A 20,900-nucleotide genomic window follows, 5' to 3' on the forward strand; every position below is an offset into this window, starting at 1 on the left:
ATTATATATTATTATATTATATTGAGGCGTTCGGGCGACGTACGATGGACTGTTCCGAGAATCTTCACAGCATCCCCTACAGATATATAGCACTGCACCGTGTTTAATAATATTATTTACGACGTATATGGAACTGTATTATCGCGTCGTACGTTATTATCATTATACGGACGTGTTGTAAAAAGTAAAAACGCATATTATTATACGAGTACGTACAGTCGCGCACGGTCCTCTGCGCGATTGGACGACACGCATATACGCGCAGAATACGGATGATGCAGCGCTATAATACAATATATTATAATGGTTATATAAGGCTGAAGTAGTGAAGTTGATGGTTTTATAATTGTTTTTTTTCTTTTTTTTACATAGTTTTTAGACGATGTTTTTCTAGCTGAAAAATGTATATTAATCATTTTAATAATAAGTAATAACACACGAATCTAAGTATCTGATTTTAGTCTGCAAGTTTTAATTCTTATTCATTTGACAAAATACTTGTCATTTTTAAATATAAGTATACCTATAACAAATAACGAAATATTATAAAAAATGTTTACAAAAATAAAATTATTCTACTAACATTGTATTGCATTTTACTATTTAATGTAAAATATGTTTGATTCATAAAATGTAATGCATTAAAATTAACCATAGAAAAAGTTTAATTTATTTTGCTATATTTTTATGGTTTTATACAATTTTTTTTGTTTATAAGGGCGTTATTAGATTGTATTTGCATTTTTATAAGTCATCAACTCCCAAGCCTCATTAGTTATGGTATACCTATTTAGGTGCATTCCAGGTACGCACATACATATTATGTCCTATATACTGCTTATATACGATGTGACTTTCATTATAGATTAAATCATAGGTGATAAGTAAATACACTGCGTACACATGACGGCGCATATATACATATTACATATATATTACACACACACACACATATATATAGTGTCATATTAGTAGCTATAATCGTCGTGGGTGTCGTATTATAGACGGGGAAGGGGGTTTATTTTCTCGTTATTTTATATTAATATGCTACACGCAATTTCGAATCGGCATTTCGCGCTGGACGCGCAGCAAACGACTGAATGGAACTTTTATTATATTTTTGGCGGGGGATACAATTTCCATAGATGGAATTTTTACATGGACACAGAACATGGTATATTAGCGTTTTTGATTTTCTACGATAAATAATAAAAATACTAATATACATATGTAGCAATAATGTTTACTTAAACTATTTCTTTACCTAGGTACATAAAAACGTCAAGAATCATTCACCAATCATCGAAAACAATAAAATTAAGGTTTTTTTTTTGGTATAACACAACTTTATGCAATAATTTTCGATACATAGCCTTCTCTACTTATACTATCTATCAATATAATGCATATTCGGTTACTCACAATGCCTAAACATTTCAAACATTATATTTTCTTGGACTTTTTGTCCTTTTATAGTCCTTATTTCCTTGGACCTTCTTTTCCCAGATTTTTTACCAATCACGGCAATCACGCAATACTATTATATTGACAAAGCGCTTTTACGATAATCACCAATACCCGCAGAATAAACAACACGCATATAAAGCAAAACAGCAAAGAATATTACTTTAGTACAAATGTAATTTTTTATTTTAAAAATTTAAAAAATACACTGCCAAAATTAATATACCATGTTTCTACTCAGGTTTCACATTATACGTAATAGATGAATTAGTATCGAGTAATAATTATGTAATAGGAACATATAGTGTTTTTTTATTAGTGTGATTTTTATATACTATGCAATGTAAAATTAATTCTGTTTGGTGCGTTGAAAAATCGACTTTATTACATTCAAAAATATTTTACTATTAATTAAGTATTTTTTTCTCTAAAACTTTTCATTTTTGTAATAGGTATAGATACCAAATCTTTTACTCATTTTTTCAATGTGATATTGTGGTATGAATCATAAAAATGTATTGCTTCTAAATGCTTCAATTGCCTATAGATTATAATAATAAATTAATAATAGGTAACGAAAATTCATAAAATTCCTACCCCTATTTGTAGTTATTATAATATTAATAATTAGTAAAGTATAATATTATTATTGTTAATCATCATCATCATCGAGCAATTTAACGATGTTAAGTGAAAAAAAAAAAAATGAAAAATAGTAGAACGACTTGTATTGATAAATACGATTGTGAAAATTTAAGGCTGACGGTTGTAACGATTAACATTAACGAAAATCAAAATTCAAACCACCACGCTTGGAGAATATTTAATTCAAAGACGATTTTATATTTATTCATTTATCATTGTGATAATCCGACTTCCACAATTCTATAAATATTATATAAGTACTTAAAATGTATTTTATAATATTCCTCCGTGGCTTTATATTTTTATCCATTCTAGACTAAGCGTACATTATTATGATGTGTTCCTGTATATATTATACTACATAGTGTATATACTTACTGCAAAAGTATCGATCGCGGAAATTCGCATTTAGATTTACGCCGCAGCCAGACAAATAAGTGACGAGCGCATCCAGGGTAAGGTAGGTACAACAATAATATAAATTTAAATGCATATTTATGTTTATTACAATGGCAACCTATTATTAGATTAAGTTTCCAGTGATACTAGAATTTGCAATGTACTATTGTATATAACTTGGATTGTGGATAATGGACATTCGGCATTAATTATATGTCTAAACTGTCTAGAACCTCTCACGATAACTATGCAATTAATTTTCACGACTTTAAATTGTATATTTGTATGTAAATTGTTAATTGAGCATAGGTATAATATGGGTTACATGTTATTTCTAGTGGAGTAATTATTATTGCCGTCATTGGTTAAGTTGCGTGGCGGCAATGAAAATAACGAAAAAAGTACTTTGAATCACTTAAAAACAGAATTGATGAATATTATTTTATCTATAAAACATAGTGACTACCTACCATAGCTGCATCTATATCGCTTATTCAGCATTCAGACTACATCATAGGACCAAGGTCGTTAGGTGTCTTTTAAGTTATATTTATTAATTAGTAATTACAATATGTGACCATTTTCGTTGTATGCTTAACTGGGAAGTAGTTGTTACGCGGGTGGGTAGGCATACATTATAAATGTTATCATACCTAGTTCAAGTTGTAATCTTTGTACATGCAATAATAACTATATAGCCATATTATAGGTACAGGCATACAGCAAGCAAGAAGCGTCTAAATACCTACCCACCCATATCTATACTTACTAGTTAGGTACTTTATTAGTTTAATATTCATCTAATAAACTATAATACTCATTGGCCATATATTACTCAATAGCTTACCTATACAAATTTATAGATTCATAGGCTAACGTGTTTATCGGCGATAACAGTCATTTATCATTATAATATTGTTATCTTACATTATGAAAAATTAGATTTACCGATGACCGCGTAAAACTATAAAATGTTTAATACATAGATAAAAGTAATAACATGAACCGATTCACTGCAACCACGAATAATAATATAATATTATATATATCTTAATTCGTGACTGCAACACAATAATTGGCGATCGACTATTTAAAACAGAAAAAAATTACTGTAATTTAGATTAATAAAAACAATAATACAGATGAATTTAGCCTATTGGCAATTGGGTTTTCATAATTAAGGGGATTGGTGACGGTGATTGCCTGTCTTTGTCTAACACACGCGCAACATAAGAATTCAAACGTATTTTTTGTCCAACGTACCGATTGATACAGTAAAGCGATAAGAATTCTGAAAACAGATTTGAATTCGTCGTCAAGTCTACTTGAGAACGGCCAGTCCACATTTTTTATATTAAAATATAACTTTTTAAATAATTGAAATATGACAATTTTTTAATTATTCGTTTGTAATATAATAATTTTAAGATTTTGTCAGATAATATCAAAAATGTGGACTGACCGTTCTCAAGTATACTTGACAACGAATTCAAATCTGTTTTCAGAATTCTTATCGCTTTACCGTATCAATCGGTACGTTGGACAAAAAAAACGTCTGAATTCTTATGTTGCGCGTGTGTTAGACAAAGACAGGAAATCACCGTCACCAATCCCCTTAATTATAATTTTAAATTGTTGATATAATATATTTTAATTTGTTATTTGTGAATTACTCAAAATTGTTTTCTCAAAATCAAACTTCATTTAGGTTGGTATAAATAGCATAATATTTAATTATTATTTAATTATCAATAGGTATTAAGGTATATATTATTATCGTTAATTACTTTAAAATTAAATTCATGTCTGGAAGCATTGTCTAATTTTATACATCTAAGAAAATTAAAGCAAAATTTAGTGTATTTCAAATTTCAATAATCTTCAAAAGAGTACCTATCTAATTCCACTTACTAGTCATTTCTGTTATAATATTACTATTAAATTACACACTTAGAATAACAGGCAAGTACCTCTAAGTATATAATTATTAAAGCAATTTTTACTTATTTAAAAAGTCCTTCAGGCTTCAAGTACATTTATAAATTATTTAAGTACTTAAAGCTTAATTATTTTCAGAAGTATACCAATTTTTTATAGTATTGATATGCGGATATTTTTTTGATTATAATGTTAGTATGGTCATGAGTACTTATGTACTATATGCCCATAAATTAATAAGTTTAACAATTAAAACTTAAAAGTGTTTAACTAGTGATTAAAATATTAAATAAAAATAATACAATGTGTGTTATACTAGTTATTGACCACATCATCACACAATATAATTAAAATTTACGGAGATATGGTATTTTTTTCCATTTTACCTTTTTAGTAATAATATTATAATATTTATTATACAAGTATACTAATAACTATATAATTTTAGATTATATTATTTTAAAAGTGATGATTTTAGTTTTCAGTTTTAAACTTTTAATAGTTTTATTTTTTTTATTTTAGTATAAGTAGTAGGTACCTAATTTATATTCGTCTTCGGAAAATGGCAACATTGTTATGTTTCAGTTTTAATTAAGAATATTTTGCAATCTAAATATTGAATAGTATATAAAACATTATTACAGCAATCTTTTAATAATTTAATGTCATGATTTACGCTACCATGATTATAAAAGACAGCACATTTTAATATTTTGTTATCCACCAGAAATTATAAATATCAAAAAGTTTAAATAAGGCGCTATCTAGTGGTTTTATATTTATCGTCTGGTTATATCTATGGTGGTGTCTATATTATTATTTAAAACACCGTACAGAAAGATAACTAGCGCTCTGGGGAGATCACTCACGTACAACTGTACAAGTGTACAACTTTGTAGTGACGATTTTACGCGCAATGTTATTCTTAGGCCATTCATTTTTAATAAAAGTCTGCAAAATCGAAAAACGAGCAATGAACTTTCGAGTGAAGAGAGAGAAACGATTTAAAGTCTGCAAATATATAATTCACACTCATTCCACACATATCTCACTTATATATCATGAATATATTTCATTTATAGTAGATGCTATGTATCTAAATTTAGTTGTCAAAGAATTATTTTCGTTGGCAGTATTATTGTATTAATTATAAATTATAAAATATTTAAAAAAAGTAAAACTGCAAACTCCTTCAATATTTTAATCATAATCAGTAATAACAATATAAATGATCAAGGCTGGACAAATTAACTAATTCTTTAAACTTATTAAGTTAATATTATAGAAAAATGTAAGTTAAGTTAAAAGTAATCTACCTACTTTTTTTTATTTATTTAACTTTTTAATGCCTGCCTTCAGCCTTGTAAATCATAATATTGAACAGTAATAATAATGGGGCTGAGATTTTGATTCAAATGCATCTTTTTTTCTAGTGTTTCAAAACGTTATACCGTAAGTATAAAATGTGTTTTGGGCGATGCTGATTAATTTAAAGTAATTTTTATTTTGAATTTTTTTGAATTTTTGTCAAAGTTAACCTTAAATGCATTTTTTGAAGATTTTAGGGCATTTTTTTAGTTTTTAGAGAATTTTTCACAATTTGTTCATAAAATGAACGAAAATTGTTGCGATATTTTCGGCTAACTGCCGACGCGTCACGGTACGATTTATAAATAATATAGCACAACAATCGATTATCGTCGATAACAATTTTATCATAGCTAGGATTTTCCGTTTAAATTATCGCCGTTGTATACCTTTTGGCTAATATATACTAGCAAAAACAAGTTAAAATATCAAATAATTTTTTTTTTTTAATTATTATTTTATAATGAATGATTTAAGAAACAGAAATACAACAAAACAAAACAAGTAACAACGTACAATAACAAAAAATTATTTATACAATTTTTTTTAAATTTTTTTATTAAGCTATAATTTATATAAATGCATTTTTATATTGCATTTTTGAGTTTTTTAAGTCATTTTTGTATTTTTTTAAGGGCGTTTTTTGAGATTTTTTAGGGCATTAAAATCCCAGCCCTAGTAATAAACATATGTTATACATAGATCATAAAATTAGCAAAAATGACAACAATTATTATTATAACTTGTTGTTACACATATGTTATATTTTTTTTATTTCGGCCATCAACTATAGAAAACTGATTGTTACCTCAAAGCCTTAGGTTACAATTTCCAACTATATTCTATCATCGACATATTAATTAATACGTTATTTTGGCTTGTTTTATGTGTATATCTTTTATTAATTTATTATGTACCTATGGTTTTTGTATTCTACTCATCTATGAGCCACATCACACAGTAGATTGTAGATTCTATCACACAATAATTATAAGAACCTTGTCCAAGCATTTATTAAGGGGAAATCTCATAGATAACCAGATTAACAACATCAATTCGATGTATTATAAATAGTTAATTCGATGCACACTATTGACTATTGTCATAAGACACATCCACAATTTACAACGAAATTACTTACATATATGCATATAAAATATAAATCCCTTAGATAATTCAATTTTAGGACGACTACGAGTTGGTACCCAATTGTCGAATCGGTTCCTGAAAACTTTCATGATAATACAACCAGCAAAAATTTCTTGGTGTCAATCAATAAAAATAAATATTTTAGGATTTAAGAGTTCAAACTATTTTCATAATTTATTTTGTTGCACAGAATTAGTTATTAGTTGTATTGGTGGAACTCGTTAGGTATGTTTTTGTTCTAACCTACGAAATGACAGAAATCTATAATTATAAATTATATTATAATAGCGGTTATAACATAGACTAGGTATATGAACATTTTCATAGCCTGTGGCTTTAATATTATTTTGATTTCTATGCGTGTAATTTTGCGGTTTCAACTTTTATCGTGGTCCTCATTACTCTCTAAAGGACGATATATCATACACTCACATGTCATACAAATAAACAAAATAACAAATGTACGTTCAATAGAACCGATTTTATAGCTTAAATATCTAAGTAAATTACCTTATTATCTCTGCTTAAGCATTGGATTTTTTTAGATTTTGTAATTCTTAAATAAGAATGCGAAATATGAGTATTATAAATAGGTAATACAAGTTAGAAATATACATCCTCTTAAAGTTATCGATTAACATGATATCATGACATCTGGTTATGTATAATAAATTATGGTGGATTGCACTTTCATGTATCGATTACGGATTTTCACTGGTTGATGACCAATATTCAAATTCTGTTTTCATAGATTTTAGGCATTCAAAACAAGACCGTCAAAAATCGAGTAACCAAATCAGGAGGTATCAACTTTGCAATTATCGTTTTTACCCACCCTATCATAAAACTTAACTTGTGACTACTTTAAACTTCTTACTAGAATTTCACAAAAGTTGTGTCTTTGATTTGGAAGAGCAAGTTACACTGACAACTGACAGCAATAGTAAATAATCAAACCTATATAGGTATAATAAATAAATTGTACATTATATCTGTAATGGTAATAATACTCATAATAATCTTATATAATCGTGGTATAAATAATAATTATCAGTTATCAAGGCTCATTAGTTATCATTATTCTAAGACCGTGGTTATCACTATTCATTATCATCGTAGCCCGGCACCACTGAGATAGATAAGAATATTCTTATCTATCTCAGGGATAATAACAAAGAACAAACAAATAACAAATATACAAAATATAACAAATAATATTATCCATAGGTAAATGTGTTGCACGCCGCAGTGCCGCACGGTAAATATTTATTATTTAAAACTATAGCTGCACAATTATTTTATATTTATTTGAAATGTGAATTTGGTATTTGTGAATTATTTGTTATTTCTTATAAGGAAAAATTGCCTATAGAGAATATCCGACTTCTACAAGTGATTTATAATGACTAATCCAAAATCTTTTCTACACGAATGGTGTGCAAAAAATAATTTGGAACCACAGTTTGAAACAAATCAAGCCGGTAAAATTTATTCAACTTTTTTTAATATTTTATGTTTAATACTCGCTAGTAATTTAAACATGTAAAAAGTATTCATTAGATGAAAAAATAATTTTAATCTAATATTTTGATTTTTCTGTTTGCTATTGTGTGTAAAATATAAATATATAACATTTTATAAAAATTGTTTGTTGATGGGTGAGATGTTTTTTTTGTAATTTGGCAAGAGTATGATAACCAAACATTAATTAAAAATCAAATTATGTTTATAATAAATTTAAAAACATTGAATATTGTATTCTAGGTACAAAGTTTAATCTGCGGTTTATATGTGAAGTTACTGTAAGTGGACATAATTATGTAGGTGTAGGAAATTCAACTAATAAAAAAGATGCTCAAGGAAATGCATCAAAAGACTTTCTTTTATACTTGACACGGCAAGGATTAGTATCTGCTGATTCTATACCAAATGTAAGTTCATTAATATTACTTATATAACATATTAATATTATATTAAAGTATGGTTTTTGTTAGAATTTTATTGCTGGACCTACTTCAAATGATTCGACGGTTAATTCATCCCCAAGATTAATGAATAATATGCCACCAAAATCTGTATATCAACAAGGCCAAAATCCTAATATGCTCGGCGAGGCTTATCTACCAATGGGGAAAACAGATTTTCAGTTTAAAGATTTTTTAAATGATGAAAGTAAAGTTGAAGAGGTAAAATCATTTATATCTGCTTTTAATTATAATTATTTGTTAATATTCTTACATCTTTATATTATATTAATAGGCAGAAAATTTAGATGTAAATGCTGCTGTACATGGAAATTGGACAATTGATAATGCCAAATCACGTTTAAATCAATTTATTCAGTCTAATAAGTTAAAAAACGTTGATTACAAATATAGTTTCATGGGGAAGTAAGTAATATACTATTATTGTACCTAATATATCTCCTTTAGTTTGTACTAATATTGTTTAATGTTTATACAAATAAAAATAAAAATTCTTTAACTTAATTAAAAGATTTTGAATAATGAATGTTTTAAAAAAAATGTTGCTATGTACCCAATACATTTCTTTGTATCTAATAAAGTACAAATAATATTGATTATAAATACTATATGTATTTACTACTTATTGTATTAATAATTAATGATATTACTAATACTATCAAAATATTATGAACACATTTTTGTTGTATAAAATAAATTATTAATAATTATTAATTATTGTGACTACCTATTCAATTTTCCAGTAACTCAACTTTATATTGTAACTAAAGGTTACTGCATTATATTATTGTACGACAGTTGATAATTTTGTATTTACAAGACAAAATAATATAATAGAATATTCCTACAAAAGCATTTAAATATATGTACGATGCCAAAATACCAATCCTCTGAATGAATATTTCAAAATATTTTGTGTTTTTTTCTTAAATTGAATAAGCTTATTTAAAAATTCTGAGCAGAACAATGTATTTATTTCACAATGATTGTTTTTTTTTCTTCTTGCGTACACTAGTAAGAAAATTTTTTTTGATTATTAACTTTGTTTGTAATAATCTATTGGATGTAGTTTGTACTTGAGTGATCTAAATTTTGTTATTTAACTAAATTTCTTTGTAATTTTTTTGACAATCAGGTAAAAAATACAAACTATTATTATAATTTTTACTTTGTTATCAATATAATTGTCTGGTAACCAAAAAGTTAGACTTTCTTCACTCAAAATGGTGTTTCATTGTAAACAATGATTTATCATTGAATTTAAATTTAATACATTCACTACAGTGACCTACTGATTAATGAAGTACACTTGATACTTATTGTATAGAAAAGCAGTTATTTATTTTATGTCTCTAATTATTTTAAATAATTAAAATGCTAGTAAATAAAGTTATATTATATATTTATCTTTCAGGAGTTTTGTTGCTGAAATGTCAATATATGTTACCAAACTTGGAAGAAGTAAACTATAAAAATATTATAACCTTTTTTGTATAACTAATTTTTGGAATTATTTGACTTAGGTGTAACTGCTCATGAAAGTGGTTCAAATAAACAATCAGCATCTAAAAGTTGTGCACTTTCTTTGATTCGCCAATTATACCATTTAGGTGTTATTGAACCATTCTCAGGATCTTTAAAAAAAACCGTTTTAAACATAGTAGAACCGTATGAAGTTAACGTTGATCCTTTGATCTTAAACAAAGTATATGATATACTGAAAGAGTTTAATATTGAACCTGTAATCAAGGTAAATCACATAGTTTAAGACTATTTATATTTATTATTTATATATGTTTCTTGATAGAAGGATGATATTGTTATTGAACCTGAAACTACAATTTCATTAATTTCTAATCAAGTGCTTGCGGAATTTAATGAATCAAAACCAATTAGATTAACAGGAGTTATTTCATGGTCACCACCTCAATCAAATTGGAATCCTTGGTTGGCTATAAATATTGATGAAGGTCCTTTAGCTACTGTAAGTTAAAATTGAAAATATTTGGTATTTCCCAAATATTTGGTTATAAAATATATCAAAAGTTACATAGTATTATTAATTTGTATTATATAATTATTATGATATAGTGAGCTAAACATAATGATAATAGTTGTAAACTAATAAAATATTATAAGAAATAGTATTTAGTTTGGGAATAAGTTTATTATTTTGTTAAAATACATACTGATATTTACAGGCAACTTTAGATCAATTAAGTGAAGAATTAACTAAAGATTATAATTTTAAATTAAACTCCTCAGAAGATTTAAAAGAAACTATCTTAATGCGTAACCAACTTCCAGTATTTACTAAGAAAAATGATATATTAGATTTAATAAGAGAAAACTCAATAGTTATTATTCAAGGGAGCACTGGTTGTGGTAAAACTACTCAGGTTAGTTATAATTTTTGCTTGAAAATATTAATGTATTTGATTCTTATGTAATATTACCTATAGGCTATAGTAAACATAATTTGATATTTTAGGTTTGTCAATTTATACTCGATGAATACCTGCAAAATAACAAAGGAGCATACTGCAATATAATTTGTACACAACCTAGAAAAATATCAGCCATCTCTGTTGCTGATAGAGTAGCTTTTGAAAGAAAAGAAGATATAGGTTTAAGTGTTGGTTACAGTGTCAGATTTGATAGCATATTTCCGAGACCTTATGGAGCAATTTTGTTCTGTACAGTTGGTAAATATTTGTCTGTCATATATATTTTTATATTTATCTACAATTAACTATAATTTAACCAAAACTGTTAAGGTGTATTATTACGTAAATTGGAAAGTGGTATGCGTGGCATATCACATATAATTGTTGATGAAATACATGAGCGTGATGTAAATAGTGACTTCCTCATGGTTGTACTTAAAGATATGATTTATAACTATCCTCACTTAAGAGTTATTTTTATGTCTGCCACTATAAATACTGATATGTTTTCTAAATACTTCAATTGTTGTCCAGTTATTGATGTAGAAGGAAAATGCTATCCTGTGATAGGTAAATCATTTATTTATAAAATTGATTAGTAATAATATTTATTTTTCATGTGTCATATCTATATCTATTTAATTTTTAGAATATTTTCTTGAAGATATTGTTCAAATGTTAAACTATCAGCCAACTCCAGATACCAAGAAACGCAAGAATAAAGATAAAGATGAAGAATCTGTTATTGCTGCACAAGATCTTGAGGAAAATTGTAATTTACTTGTATCTGATGACTATCCTCCTGATATTAGATCTAAAGTGGCAATGATTAGTGAAAAAGATGTTGATTTTGAAATTATTGAAGTATTTTTCAAATCTAAGCTAACCATAATTGTAATAACAATAGTTAATAAAATTCTTATTTTAGGCATTATTAACATACATTGAAGTAGAAATGAATACACCTGGAGCGGTTCTAATATTTTTACCTGGTTGGAATTTAATTTTTGCGTTGCAAAAATATTTAACTCAGAGACAATTTTTTGGTATGTGAAATTATTTACTCTCAATATAGAATACTTATCTTTTTTTTTTTGCTAGCATCTTCAAAATTTTGTATATTGCCACTCCATTCGCAACTTCCTTGTGTTGATCAACGTAGAGTCTTTGAACCTGTACCATGTGGAGTACGCAAGGTAAAAAAAGACATTACTTTTTAGAATGTTAAAAATGTTTGTATTTGAATCATATTATGACTGTGATTTCCTTTATTGTCATAGTTAAAATTAGTAAAATAATTTTGCCATTGAATATAATACTATTAGAAAAAATTCAAAAGTCAACAATATTCAAACTTTAATTGTAAATAATCTATTCTTTTAAAAATGTTTAATATATTCCAGGTGATTCTGTCTACAAATATAGCTGAAACATCAATTACTATTAATGATGTAGTATTTGTTATTAATTATGGCAAAGCAAAGATAAAATTATTTACTACACATAATAATATGACTCATTATGCAACAGTTTGGGCATCTAAGACAAACATGCAGCAAAGAAAAGGTCGAGCGGGACGTGTTAAAGATGGTTTTTGTTTTCATTTATGCTCAAAGGTATTCAAAATTTGCATTAAAATAAAAAAAAAAAAATAATTAATTTGTAATAAAATAAAATTATATCATGATATGTGAACATTTTTATAAATCTGCAGTTATAAAAAACTACAATTGTTAAACATTTTTGTTATGGAGAGATTTAAATAGATTTAAATTTCATACCTATTATTTTAATAGTACATAAATTCTGAAAATTTTCATTTTGTTTACTTTTTTAGTTTAATTTTTTTATTAAATACTAAATTTTAAAGGCACGTTATGATAAAATGGATGATCATATTACACCAGAAATTTTCCGTACACCTTTACATGAAATAGCTTTATCTATTAAGTTATTACGACTTGGAGATATTGGACAATTTCTTAGCAAGGCTATTGAACCTCCTCCTATTGATGCTGTTATTGAAGCCCAAGTGATGCTTAAAGGTAAAATGCTGCTACTATGATGTTCAAATAAATAAGAAGAAAATGATTGGTTCTTATGCAAACTAAATTAATCAATAAAACAAATAATTTGATTTTACTGGTTAATTATGTTTCTAAAATATACTCTAAGCTGATAAACTATGAAGGTTTACATTAAGTTGAATAATGTATTTCTTCGATTTGTATTGCAAATATAAAAAATTACAATTAGAACTGTATTTTATTTGAATATCATAGTAAGCAGCAATTTTAATTAGTTAAAATATCATGATTTATTATTTAGATCAACATTGTAGGTTATCTAAAATCCTTATTATAAAACATAGTTAAATAATAATAATAATTATTTTTTTTATTTTGTTTATTTTTAATGAAAATCTTATTGTATTAAGATCATTACATAAATACTTTTAAAGATTTTTAATCTTTACTGAATTTTTAAAAATTTTGTTTATCAATTTAAAATTCTAATTAGGTTTAAGTTTTTATAAAAACTTATATGAAAAATGTTTTATTACCTAGATATTTTTGAGTAACATATTATAGTTCTAAATATATATTTTATGTTTAATTGTTAAAACTTTTTAGAAATGAAATGTCTTGGAACAAATGAAGAGTTGACTCCACTTGGTCGTATTTTAGCAAAATTACCAATTGAACCACGGATTGGTCGCATGATGGTACTAGGAAATATCTTATTGCTAGGTGATGCTTTAGCTATTATAGCTGCTATCTGTTCGAACATGACAGATATATTTGTGTTTGGTAATTAATTTTTATGTAATAAGTTAAAGTAATTTGTTTCAAATCTGTATTTTTTTATGTATTTTATTTATGTTTATAGACCATAGAATGACACCAGCACAGCGTGCTTTTTCTGGTAACCGTTGTTCTGATCATTTGACTGTACTAAATGCTTTCCATCGATGGCAATCTTTAATTTATCGTAATGTTGATACAACAGAATTCTGTGAACGTAAAATGTTATCGCAACCATCATTGACTACAACTGCAGATGTTACGGTACCTACTTTTATTATTTCAAGTTATTTGATATATTTAAAACAATATATTTGTATGTTAATAATATTTAAACTTCACTCAACTGCCAGGAACAAATAAAAGATCTATTTATCAAACTTGGATTCCCTGAAATGTGTTTTGAAAGACTGAGATTAAATTTTGGAAACGATGGAATGCACGACGATCCAGTATTAGATGTAATATCTGCTATTTTAACAATGGGATTTTATCCTAATGTGTGTTATCATAAAGAAAAACGAAAGGTAACTTTTTTATATATATTTTTAAATAAAATGTAATCATTAAAATAATTAAATGTGTCAATATAGACATTAATAAGTTTTTGAACTGAAAATTGAGAACAAAAACTTATTATTATTATTTTTTGAAAGTTTGTTGAATTTTTTAAATTTATTAGATACCAGACAGTGACAATAGTATTTTATTTTGATGATAGTGTTTTTAAAACTACATTTCTGGTGTTTTCTGATTAAGAATTTAGTTTAAAGCAGTAAATTTAGTTGGATTTCAAATTATGAATAAAATATTCTGAGCATATTTATTATTGGTGACTTTTTGATTTCAATATAATAAACTAATAAACAATAAATGTAATATTATTATTTTTTAAATGTTTTTATTATAAAAAATGTACAGTTAATATATCATCAAAAACAGTAAACTATAGTCATCTTATTATTTCATCTAATTAATTTACTGTTTCAGTTTGAATTAGGATTAATTGATAATATAAATATTATATCTAGTTAAGTAAATTTATATGTATTCTGTGTTAATATCTAGGTTTACACAACGGAAGGAAAGGCTGCACTTATTCATAAGACTTCTGTTAATTGTAATAATGTTGTGGCAGGTTCTTTCCCATCACCATTCTTTGTATTTGCAGAGAAGGTAAGATTTAGCTTATTATAATTTAAATTAACACATTGATTGCGTACTGACTAATTGAGGTTATGAGGATCATTGAGCAATGCGTTTGATTCCATTTGGGGTCCAATATATATTTTAAATTTATACCCTACTCGTTGTTGAATGTAATTTTATTATTATTTATCGATATTAAATGCATGTTTTAAAATATGTATTTATATTCTGTTTGAAGTGTTTGAATGTTTGACTTTAATATGAATATGGGAGCAATTTTTGATGTTATTTTTAGAAAAATGACATACACATTAGTTAAACTGCAAAAAAGACATATGCAGTCAATGTATTAACTTGATTTAGTATATAATACACAGCTGCTCGCTTGCTTGTGTTACTCTTATAAAAGACTTGGGAATCCACTACACATTATTCCTTTTGTTTTGTTAACATATAAACTACATGGTGTTACATACTGTTAAAATGCTTGGATTTATTAAACTCAATATAAAGTTACTGTCTTTTCTTAATTGTCTTTGTTCTCTCTACTTCGCTCTCGTTTGGTATATTTTTGAGTTTGATGTTATGATACAATTTAATTAGATTAGAATATGTACAACACCGATTACTTTCCTTTGCAGCATATACACTTAGAATTAATGTGCCTACCCATGATTACAATCAACTGTGTAATTTACTTAATGTATCCTACCTTTTTTCTTGTTGTACTTCTTCAGATAACTTCTTATTTGCTCTCTCATGCAACTCGTAATCAAATTCAATTCTGTGTTCTATGTTCTACTATTCTAAAGCTTATAGTTTCAATTATCTTCTTCATATGATGGTTTTGTAGTGCTAATAATAGTGCTTTAACTATATTTTAATTCTTGATCTCATTTTCAATAATCTACTTTATGTTACTCACATATATTTTTAATTGTTTATTGACTCATTGTAATCATTATTTATTCGTATGTATATTTTCCAATTGCTGTTTGGCATTAAACATAATAAATAATGAAAATATATTTCAACAAACCATTGCCAATAGTATGAATTTTTAAACTATTGAAATTATAATATAGTTTACATTTAACAAGTTTAAGAGGCTAAAATAATAATTTTTGGAACATAAATGAAAAGTGTAGAACATGTATAAAATAATTTATTTTTAAATATAATTTTTCTCTACTTTAGGTACGTACTAGAGCTGTATCTTGCAAGCAAATGACCATGGTAACTCCTATTCATCTTCTATTGTTTGGTGCGCGCAAAATTGAATATGCGAAAGAATTAGTTCAATTAGATAATTGGTATGTAATGGGTTGTAACTAAAAAAGAGAATTTAATATATAATAAACTTTAAAAAAATATTGTTTTCTATTTCTTTAAGAAAAATATTCTCTTATTCTTCAATATAATGAATTTAAAATAAAATATTATTTCATTCATTTATGCTTTATAGGATAACTTTAAAAATGGACGTTAAGGCTGCTTCTGCTATTGTAGCTTTAAGACCAGCTATTGAAAGTATGATTGTACGTGTATCTGAAAATCCAGAATCAATTACAACGTTAAGTGAAACAGATATTAAGCTTATAAATCTTTTAAAAGAACTATGTAATTTTAACTGTGGTAGATTTAATCTTTCACCAATATCGTTTGATCAAAGGTAATTAAATAAAATTTACATTTCTATATAAAATAAAATGCATACAATTATTTTAAAATGTACCTAGTGATAATCAAAACTACAGAAGACAGTTTAATCAAACATCTAATGACAATTGTGATACATCATACGGTAAAGTTCCACATATTAATAATTCCTACCCAAGTTATAATAATTTTCAAAGAGGTGGTAGAGGACGTTATAATCAAGGAAGAGGTTACCATGGAAGTCCTTCATCATTTGGTGATGGATATAATCAAAGAGGTTATCATGGCCGTGGTGGTTTTGTAAGAGGTTTGTATCATTTTAATATATTTATTTATAAATTTAGTAAGGTTTTAGTATATGTTTTAATCATACATTATAATCTGTTTTCAATAATATTTGAAATTTGAATACATTTTATTTTATATTTAAAGCATAAATAATAAATAATTACTAACTTTAATTATGTATTTATTTACCTATTTATGTACTTAATATTATGAAAATATCTAAATTTGTTTCTAAGCCATAAAATGAATTTTAAGGTTTATGTAAAAACAAACAATTAGATTATAGTTTTGATTTCGTTGAATAAATTATTTTGCTTTCCACCCTAGTTTTTCAAATGTGTACTGAAATTCTATTCTAATAATTGTTTGGGACTTTTGACATTTATTTTGTTTTAACCACTAATCGCTGTTAATCATTAAATGCAAATGTAAACCACATAAAATAAAACACTTATTAATATTATTTTCAATTTAAAATTTGATCATACCACTAGTAACTAGTAATCACTACTACTAATACTACTCATAATTTCATACCAATAAAAATAATCTTCTTCTTGGAGTTCCTCTCCTAATGGAGGTTGGAAATCATCATATTAATCTGGTTTTTTTCTTGGACCACCTTGAATGATTGATCACTGCTACAACCAAACCATTGTTTTAGATTTTGCATCTAATTTGTTCTAAGTCTTCCTTTACTTCTTTTACCACATATCTTTCCATTTAAAATGAGTTGTAGAATTTGATATTTCTGTCCCCTCATCAAGTGCCCAAAATATTGCAACTTCCTTGTCTTTTCCTATTCTTCTCAGCACTTCCAAATTTGTAATGCGATCTATCCATGGTATATTTAAGATTTTTCTATAGCACCACATCTCAAATGCTTTTATCTTCTTTATATCAGCTTCTTTGAGAGTTCAAGCCTCCATTCCACTTAGTAATACGGGAAGCACATAGCATTTTAACATCTGCATTCTAAGTTCTAACGATAGGTTACGATTTGAGAAAATTTTCTTCATTTTAAAAAATCCTGTTCTGGCAATTTCCACTCTGCACCTTATTTTTATTTAAATACTTTTATATAATTATTTATGCCTGATAAATTTTTTTCTAATTGAACATTGATGATTAATTTAATGTATTATATGACTGTACTATTAAACATAAAATCATTAAAATTAAGCTTGTTTTTAAATGAATTCTAAAAATACATTTTATTTATTTTTAGGACGAGGTTTTAAAAGACATAGTGGTGAGTAGTGACGCAGACTTTAGAAGAGATTACTGAACCAGATACTTGTATAATATTTTTTTATTTATCTAAGCAATTATATGAATTTGGTTTTCATTACATTATGGTAATGTTTATATTATTATTTCAACTACACAAATAATTTACCATCATTACAAATAGAATAATTTTTAATTAATTTTATACAACAAAAACATAGAAAAATTATTTTATAGTTGAATTAATTTAAAACACATTAAATTAACTATCACTTATACTGCCATTTTCCAATGCTTTCTTTTGTTCTTGTTGGTATCTGAAACATTAATTAAAATATTAGTTTATAATTAATTTATACAACCATTTAATTTATTTGTTTAAAACACTAAACAATAATTTAAATTATTGTAACTAATTTTAGAAAATGTAATATAATATAGGTGTATGTTAATGGAAACATTCACTTTTTTTATTTGTTTCAAATAATAATATTATTGTTATAACTAATAAATGAAAACTTGAACTGAGAACCTTTTTATAGTTTATAAATAAGAACATTTATTATCCATTAAAAAGAAAAAGTTACTGTTATTATTGCCATTATTATATGTAATTTTAAAACTTACATAAAAGCTCTGACCAAGTGGTATATATTTGTAGCACCAACAAAAACATTAACACTAAATAAACTCCAGTTTTTCGGTATGATGACAAGTGAATATCGTGACCACACAATGCCAGTAGCAGCTAATGCTGAGCATTGAGAAATACTAATTTTTTCTGCTGGACGGGTAATATCTCCAATGCCAGCAATAACTAAACCCTAGAAATGTATATTATAAAAATTAAAATGATTAACTTAAAAAAACCTCAAATCATTATTACCCATTTAAATGCGGGTGCCCAGAAGAAAATAGTCTTTGGACCTGTGAAAACAAAATGTAATAATTATGCCAAATCGTTATGCGAATTCGGACTGAAAAGGTCAGTTATAATCAAAAAAAATAAATTTAAGTTACCCGCCGGATGTTCCCAAAGTGGCCTCAAGCCCCGCGGTACAACTTTGTCGGCTGCTGAAATTACGGCTTTGTAGACGGCAGACATGATTTGGGAATAAAGACGTTTGCCAACGTTCTTACCTAACAAGATATTTAGTTGATTACTGTGTCACTGGTTACTGGTCACAGTAATAACTATCGTTGAATTGAGCAATAATTGTCACTGGTCAATAATAATATTTAATAGTTATTACTTATTATATGAACTTGAAGTGTCCTCCGGGGGAACAAGGCCACAAGGTCGATGTCTTGACGATATTATTCAGAATATGGACAAATACTAAACGCTAAAGTACAAAATAATTAGTGATTGACTGAGTGATAAGGTTTATCAATCTCAATAAAAAAATATATTTCTTATCAATGTACCACCTGTAATATACATCCTTAAATCATAATAATATACTATAGTCAAGTATACACTGTCTATACATCACATCGACATAATATTATGTCATATAGTACAAAATATATATTTTTTCTTATTTGAAAACTTAAATCATTAAGTGTATGACTTAATTACACGTATTATTATCTATTAATATCTTATTAGTTATATTGTATCTATATATAGTGTATAACACGGTTTTAGATTAATGGCTGTGTACTGTATAATATTACTAAATTAATTAGTTTATGGCTTTTACGACTATACTTTAATATTGTATGCTATTATTTTCTGTAAAATTTTCTGTAATATGTTTGAATCTTTGATGTTTATCTCAATTTGTAGTATTGTTACAAATTCTGTATTGTTTGCTCTACGAATTGTTATAAGTTTATTACTAAATAAATAAATAAATAATATAATTGTTCTATGCTTGCACATTGTACTGAGTACATACTAGTATACTACCTATATATTAGGTATAAATACACAAATTAGATATGTATATTATATATACATATTATATATATGTATATATTATTATGTACAATATTCAATATACATTGAGGACTGAGTCGTAATATATCATGAAATTATGCATGTTATCACGGCTAAAACAACCATATTAATTTGGTTTTTATAACAGAGAAAACAGCATAAGTACTAAATTAAAAAATTATGTTTTTTAATTTAACCACGGTTTCTAATATTACTACACTGTACTATGTTCTATGAAGTTATTAATACAATAAATTTTTCTTATAATATATTGTTATATAATAGTAAATTACGTCAATAAAATTATTGAAGTATAAAGCAACACCGCCAGACTATCAGACATTCTGACCCAAATGTACAATTCTGAGCTATTATAAAATTTAATCATGAATACATTTTTTTATGTTTTTAGATATTCTTTAGATAAAAT

General features: G+C 26.0%; 2 protein-coding genes across 6 annotated transcripts; one reads left to right on the top strand and one right to left on the bottom strand.

Moving 5' to 3' along the window:
- Window positions 1-8,147: 8,147 nt before the first annotated feature.
- On the top strand, window positions 8,148-18,646 carry LOC114133120 (dosage compensation regulator). 3 transcript variants are annotated; one of them, XM_027998747.2, is made up of 24 exons: window positions 8,194-8,221; window positions 8,320-8,444; window positions 8,728-8,894; window positions 8,958-9,149; window positions 9,223-9,353; window positions 10,363-10,409; window positions 10,472-10,698; window positions 10,756-10,932; window positions 11,150-11,347; window positions 11,440-11,653; window positions 11,726-11,965; window positions 12,045-12,259; window positions 12,324-12,441; window positions 12,497-12,591; window positions 12,799-13,011; window positions 13,266-13,440; window positions 14,029-14,205; window positions 14,285-14,463; window positions 14,553-14,726; window positions 15,268-15,375; window positions 16,546-16,661; window positions 16,814-17,020; window positions 17,088-17,314; window positions 18,524-18,646. In XM_027998747.2, exons 2-24 carry the CDS (start codon window positions 8,366-8,368, stop codon window positions 18,553-18,555), a joined length of 3,708 nt encoding a protein of 1,235 aa, XP_027854548.2. In that variant the 5' UTR covers window positions 8,194-8,221; window positions 8,320-8,365; the 3' UTR covers window positions 18,556-18,646. The 3 variants fall into 3 exon arrangements, with proteins under 3 accessions (XP_050059972.1, XP_027854549.2, XP_027854548.2); XM_050204015.1 differs by having other exon boundaries at window positions 8,148-8,444; XM_027998748.2 differs by having other exon boundaries at window positions 8,148-8,444; window positions 10,759-10,932.
- Window positions 18,590-19,895, bottom strand: LOC114133121 (mitochondrial pyruvate carrier 2-like). 3 transcript variants are annotated; one of them, XM_027998751.2, is made up of 5 exons: window positions 19,779-19,895; window positions 19,546-19,665; window positions 19,412-19,452; window positions 19,153-19,349; window positions 18,590-18,842 (listed from the first exon to the last, which is right to left on the bottom strand). In XM_027998751.2, the coding sequence occupies exons 2-5, from the start codon at window positions 19,628-19,630 to the stop codon at window positions 18,788-18,790; spliced, it is 378 nt and encodes a 125-aa protein (XP_027854552.1). In that variant the 5' UTR covers window positions 19,631-19,665; window positions 19,779-19,895; the 3' UTR covers window positions 18,590-18,787. The 3 variants fall into 3 exon arrangements, with proteins under 3 accessions (XP_027854552.1, XP_027854550.1, XP_050059973.1); XM_027998749.2 differs by having other exon boundaries at window positions 19,546-19,719; window positions 19,779-19,886; XM_050204016.1 differs by having other exon boundaries at window positions 19,546-19,888.
- Window positions 19,896-20,900: the final 1,005 nt, after the last annotated feature.

This window comes from Aphis gossypii, chromosome 3, assembly GCF_020184175.1.
Source record: "Aphis gossypii isolate Hap1 chromosome 3, ASM2018417v2, whole genome shotgun sequence".
NCBI lineage: Eukaryota > Metazoa > Arthropoda > Insecta > Hemiptera > Aphididae > Aphis > Aphis gossypii.

Bases quoted from the DNA above. Each gene is read 5' to 3' on its own strand.
- LOC114133120 (XM_050204015.1), top strand. From the start codon at position 8,366: ATGACTAATCCAAAATCTTTTCTACACGAATGGTGTGCAAAAAATAAT. The intron at 8,445-8,727 runs GTAAAATTTATT...ATTGTATTCTAG, and splicing joins GTTTGAAACAAATCAAGCCG to GTACAAAGTTTAATCTGCGG. The intron at 13,441-14,028 runs GTAAAATGCTGC...AAAACTTTTTAG, and splicing joins AGCCCAAGTGATGCTTAAAG to AAATGAAATGTCTTGGAACA.
- LOC114133121 (XM_027998751.2), bottom strand. From the start codon at position 19,630: ATGTCTGCCGTCTACAAAGCCGTAATTTCAGCAGCCGACAAAGTTGTA. The intron at 19,453-19,545 runs GTAACTTAAATT...TTGTTTTCACAG, and splicing joins ACTTTGGGAACATCCGGCGG to GTCCAAAGACTATTTTCTTC. The intron at 18,843-19,152 runs GTAAGTTTTAAA...TTAATGTTTCAG, and splicing joins CACTTGGTCAGAGCTTTTAT to ATACCAACAAGAACAAAAGA.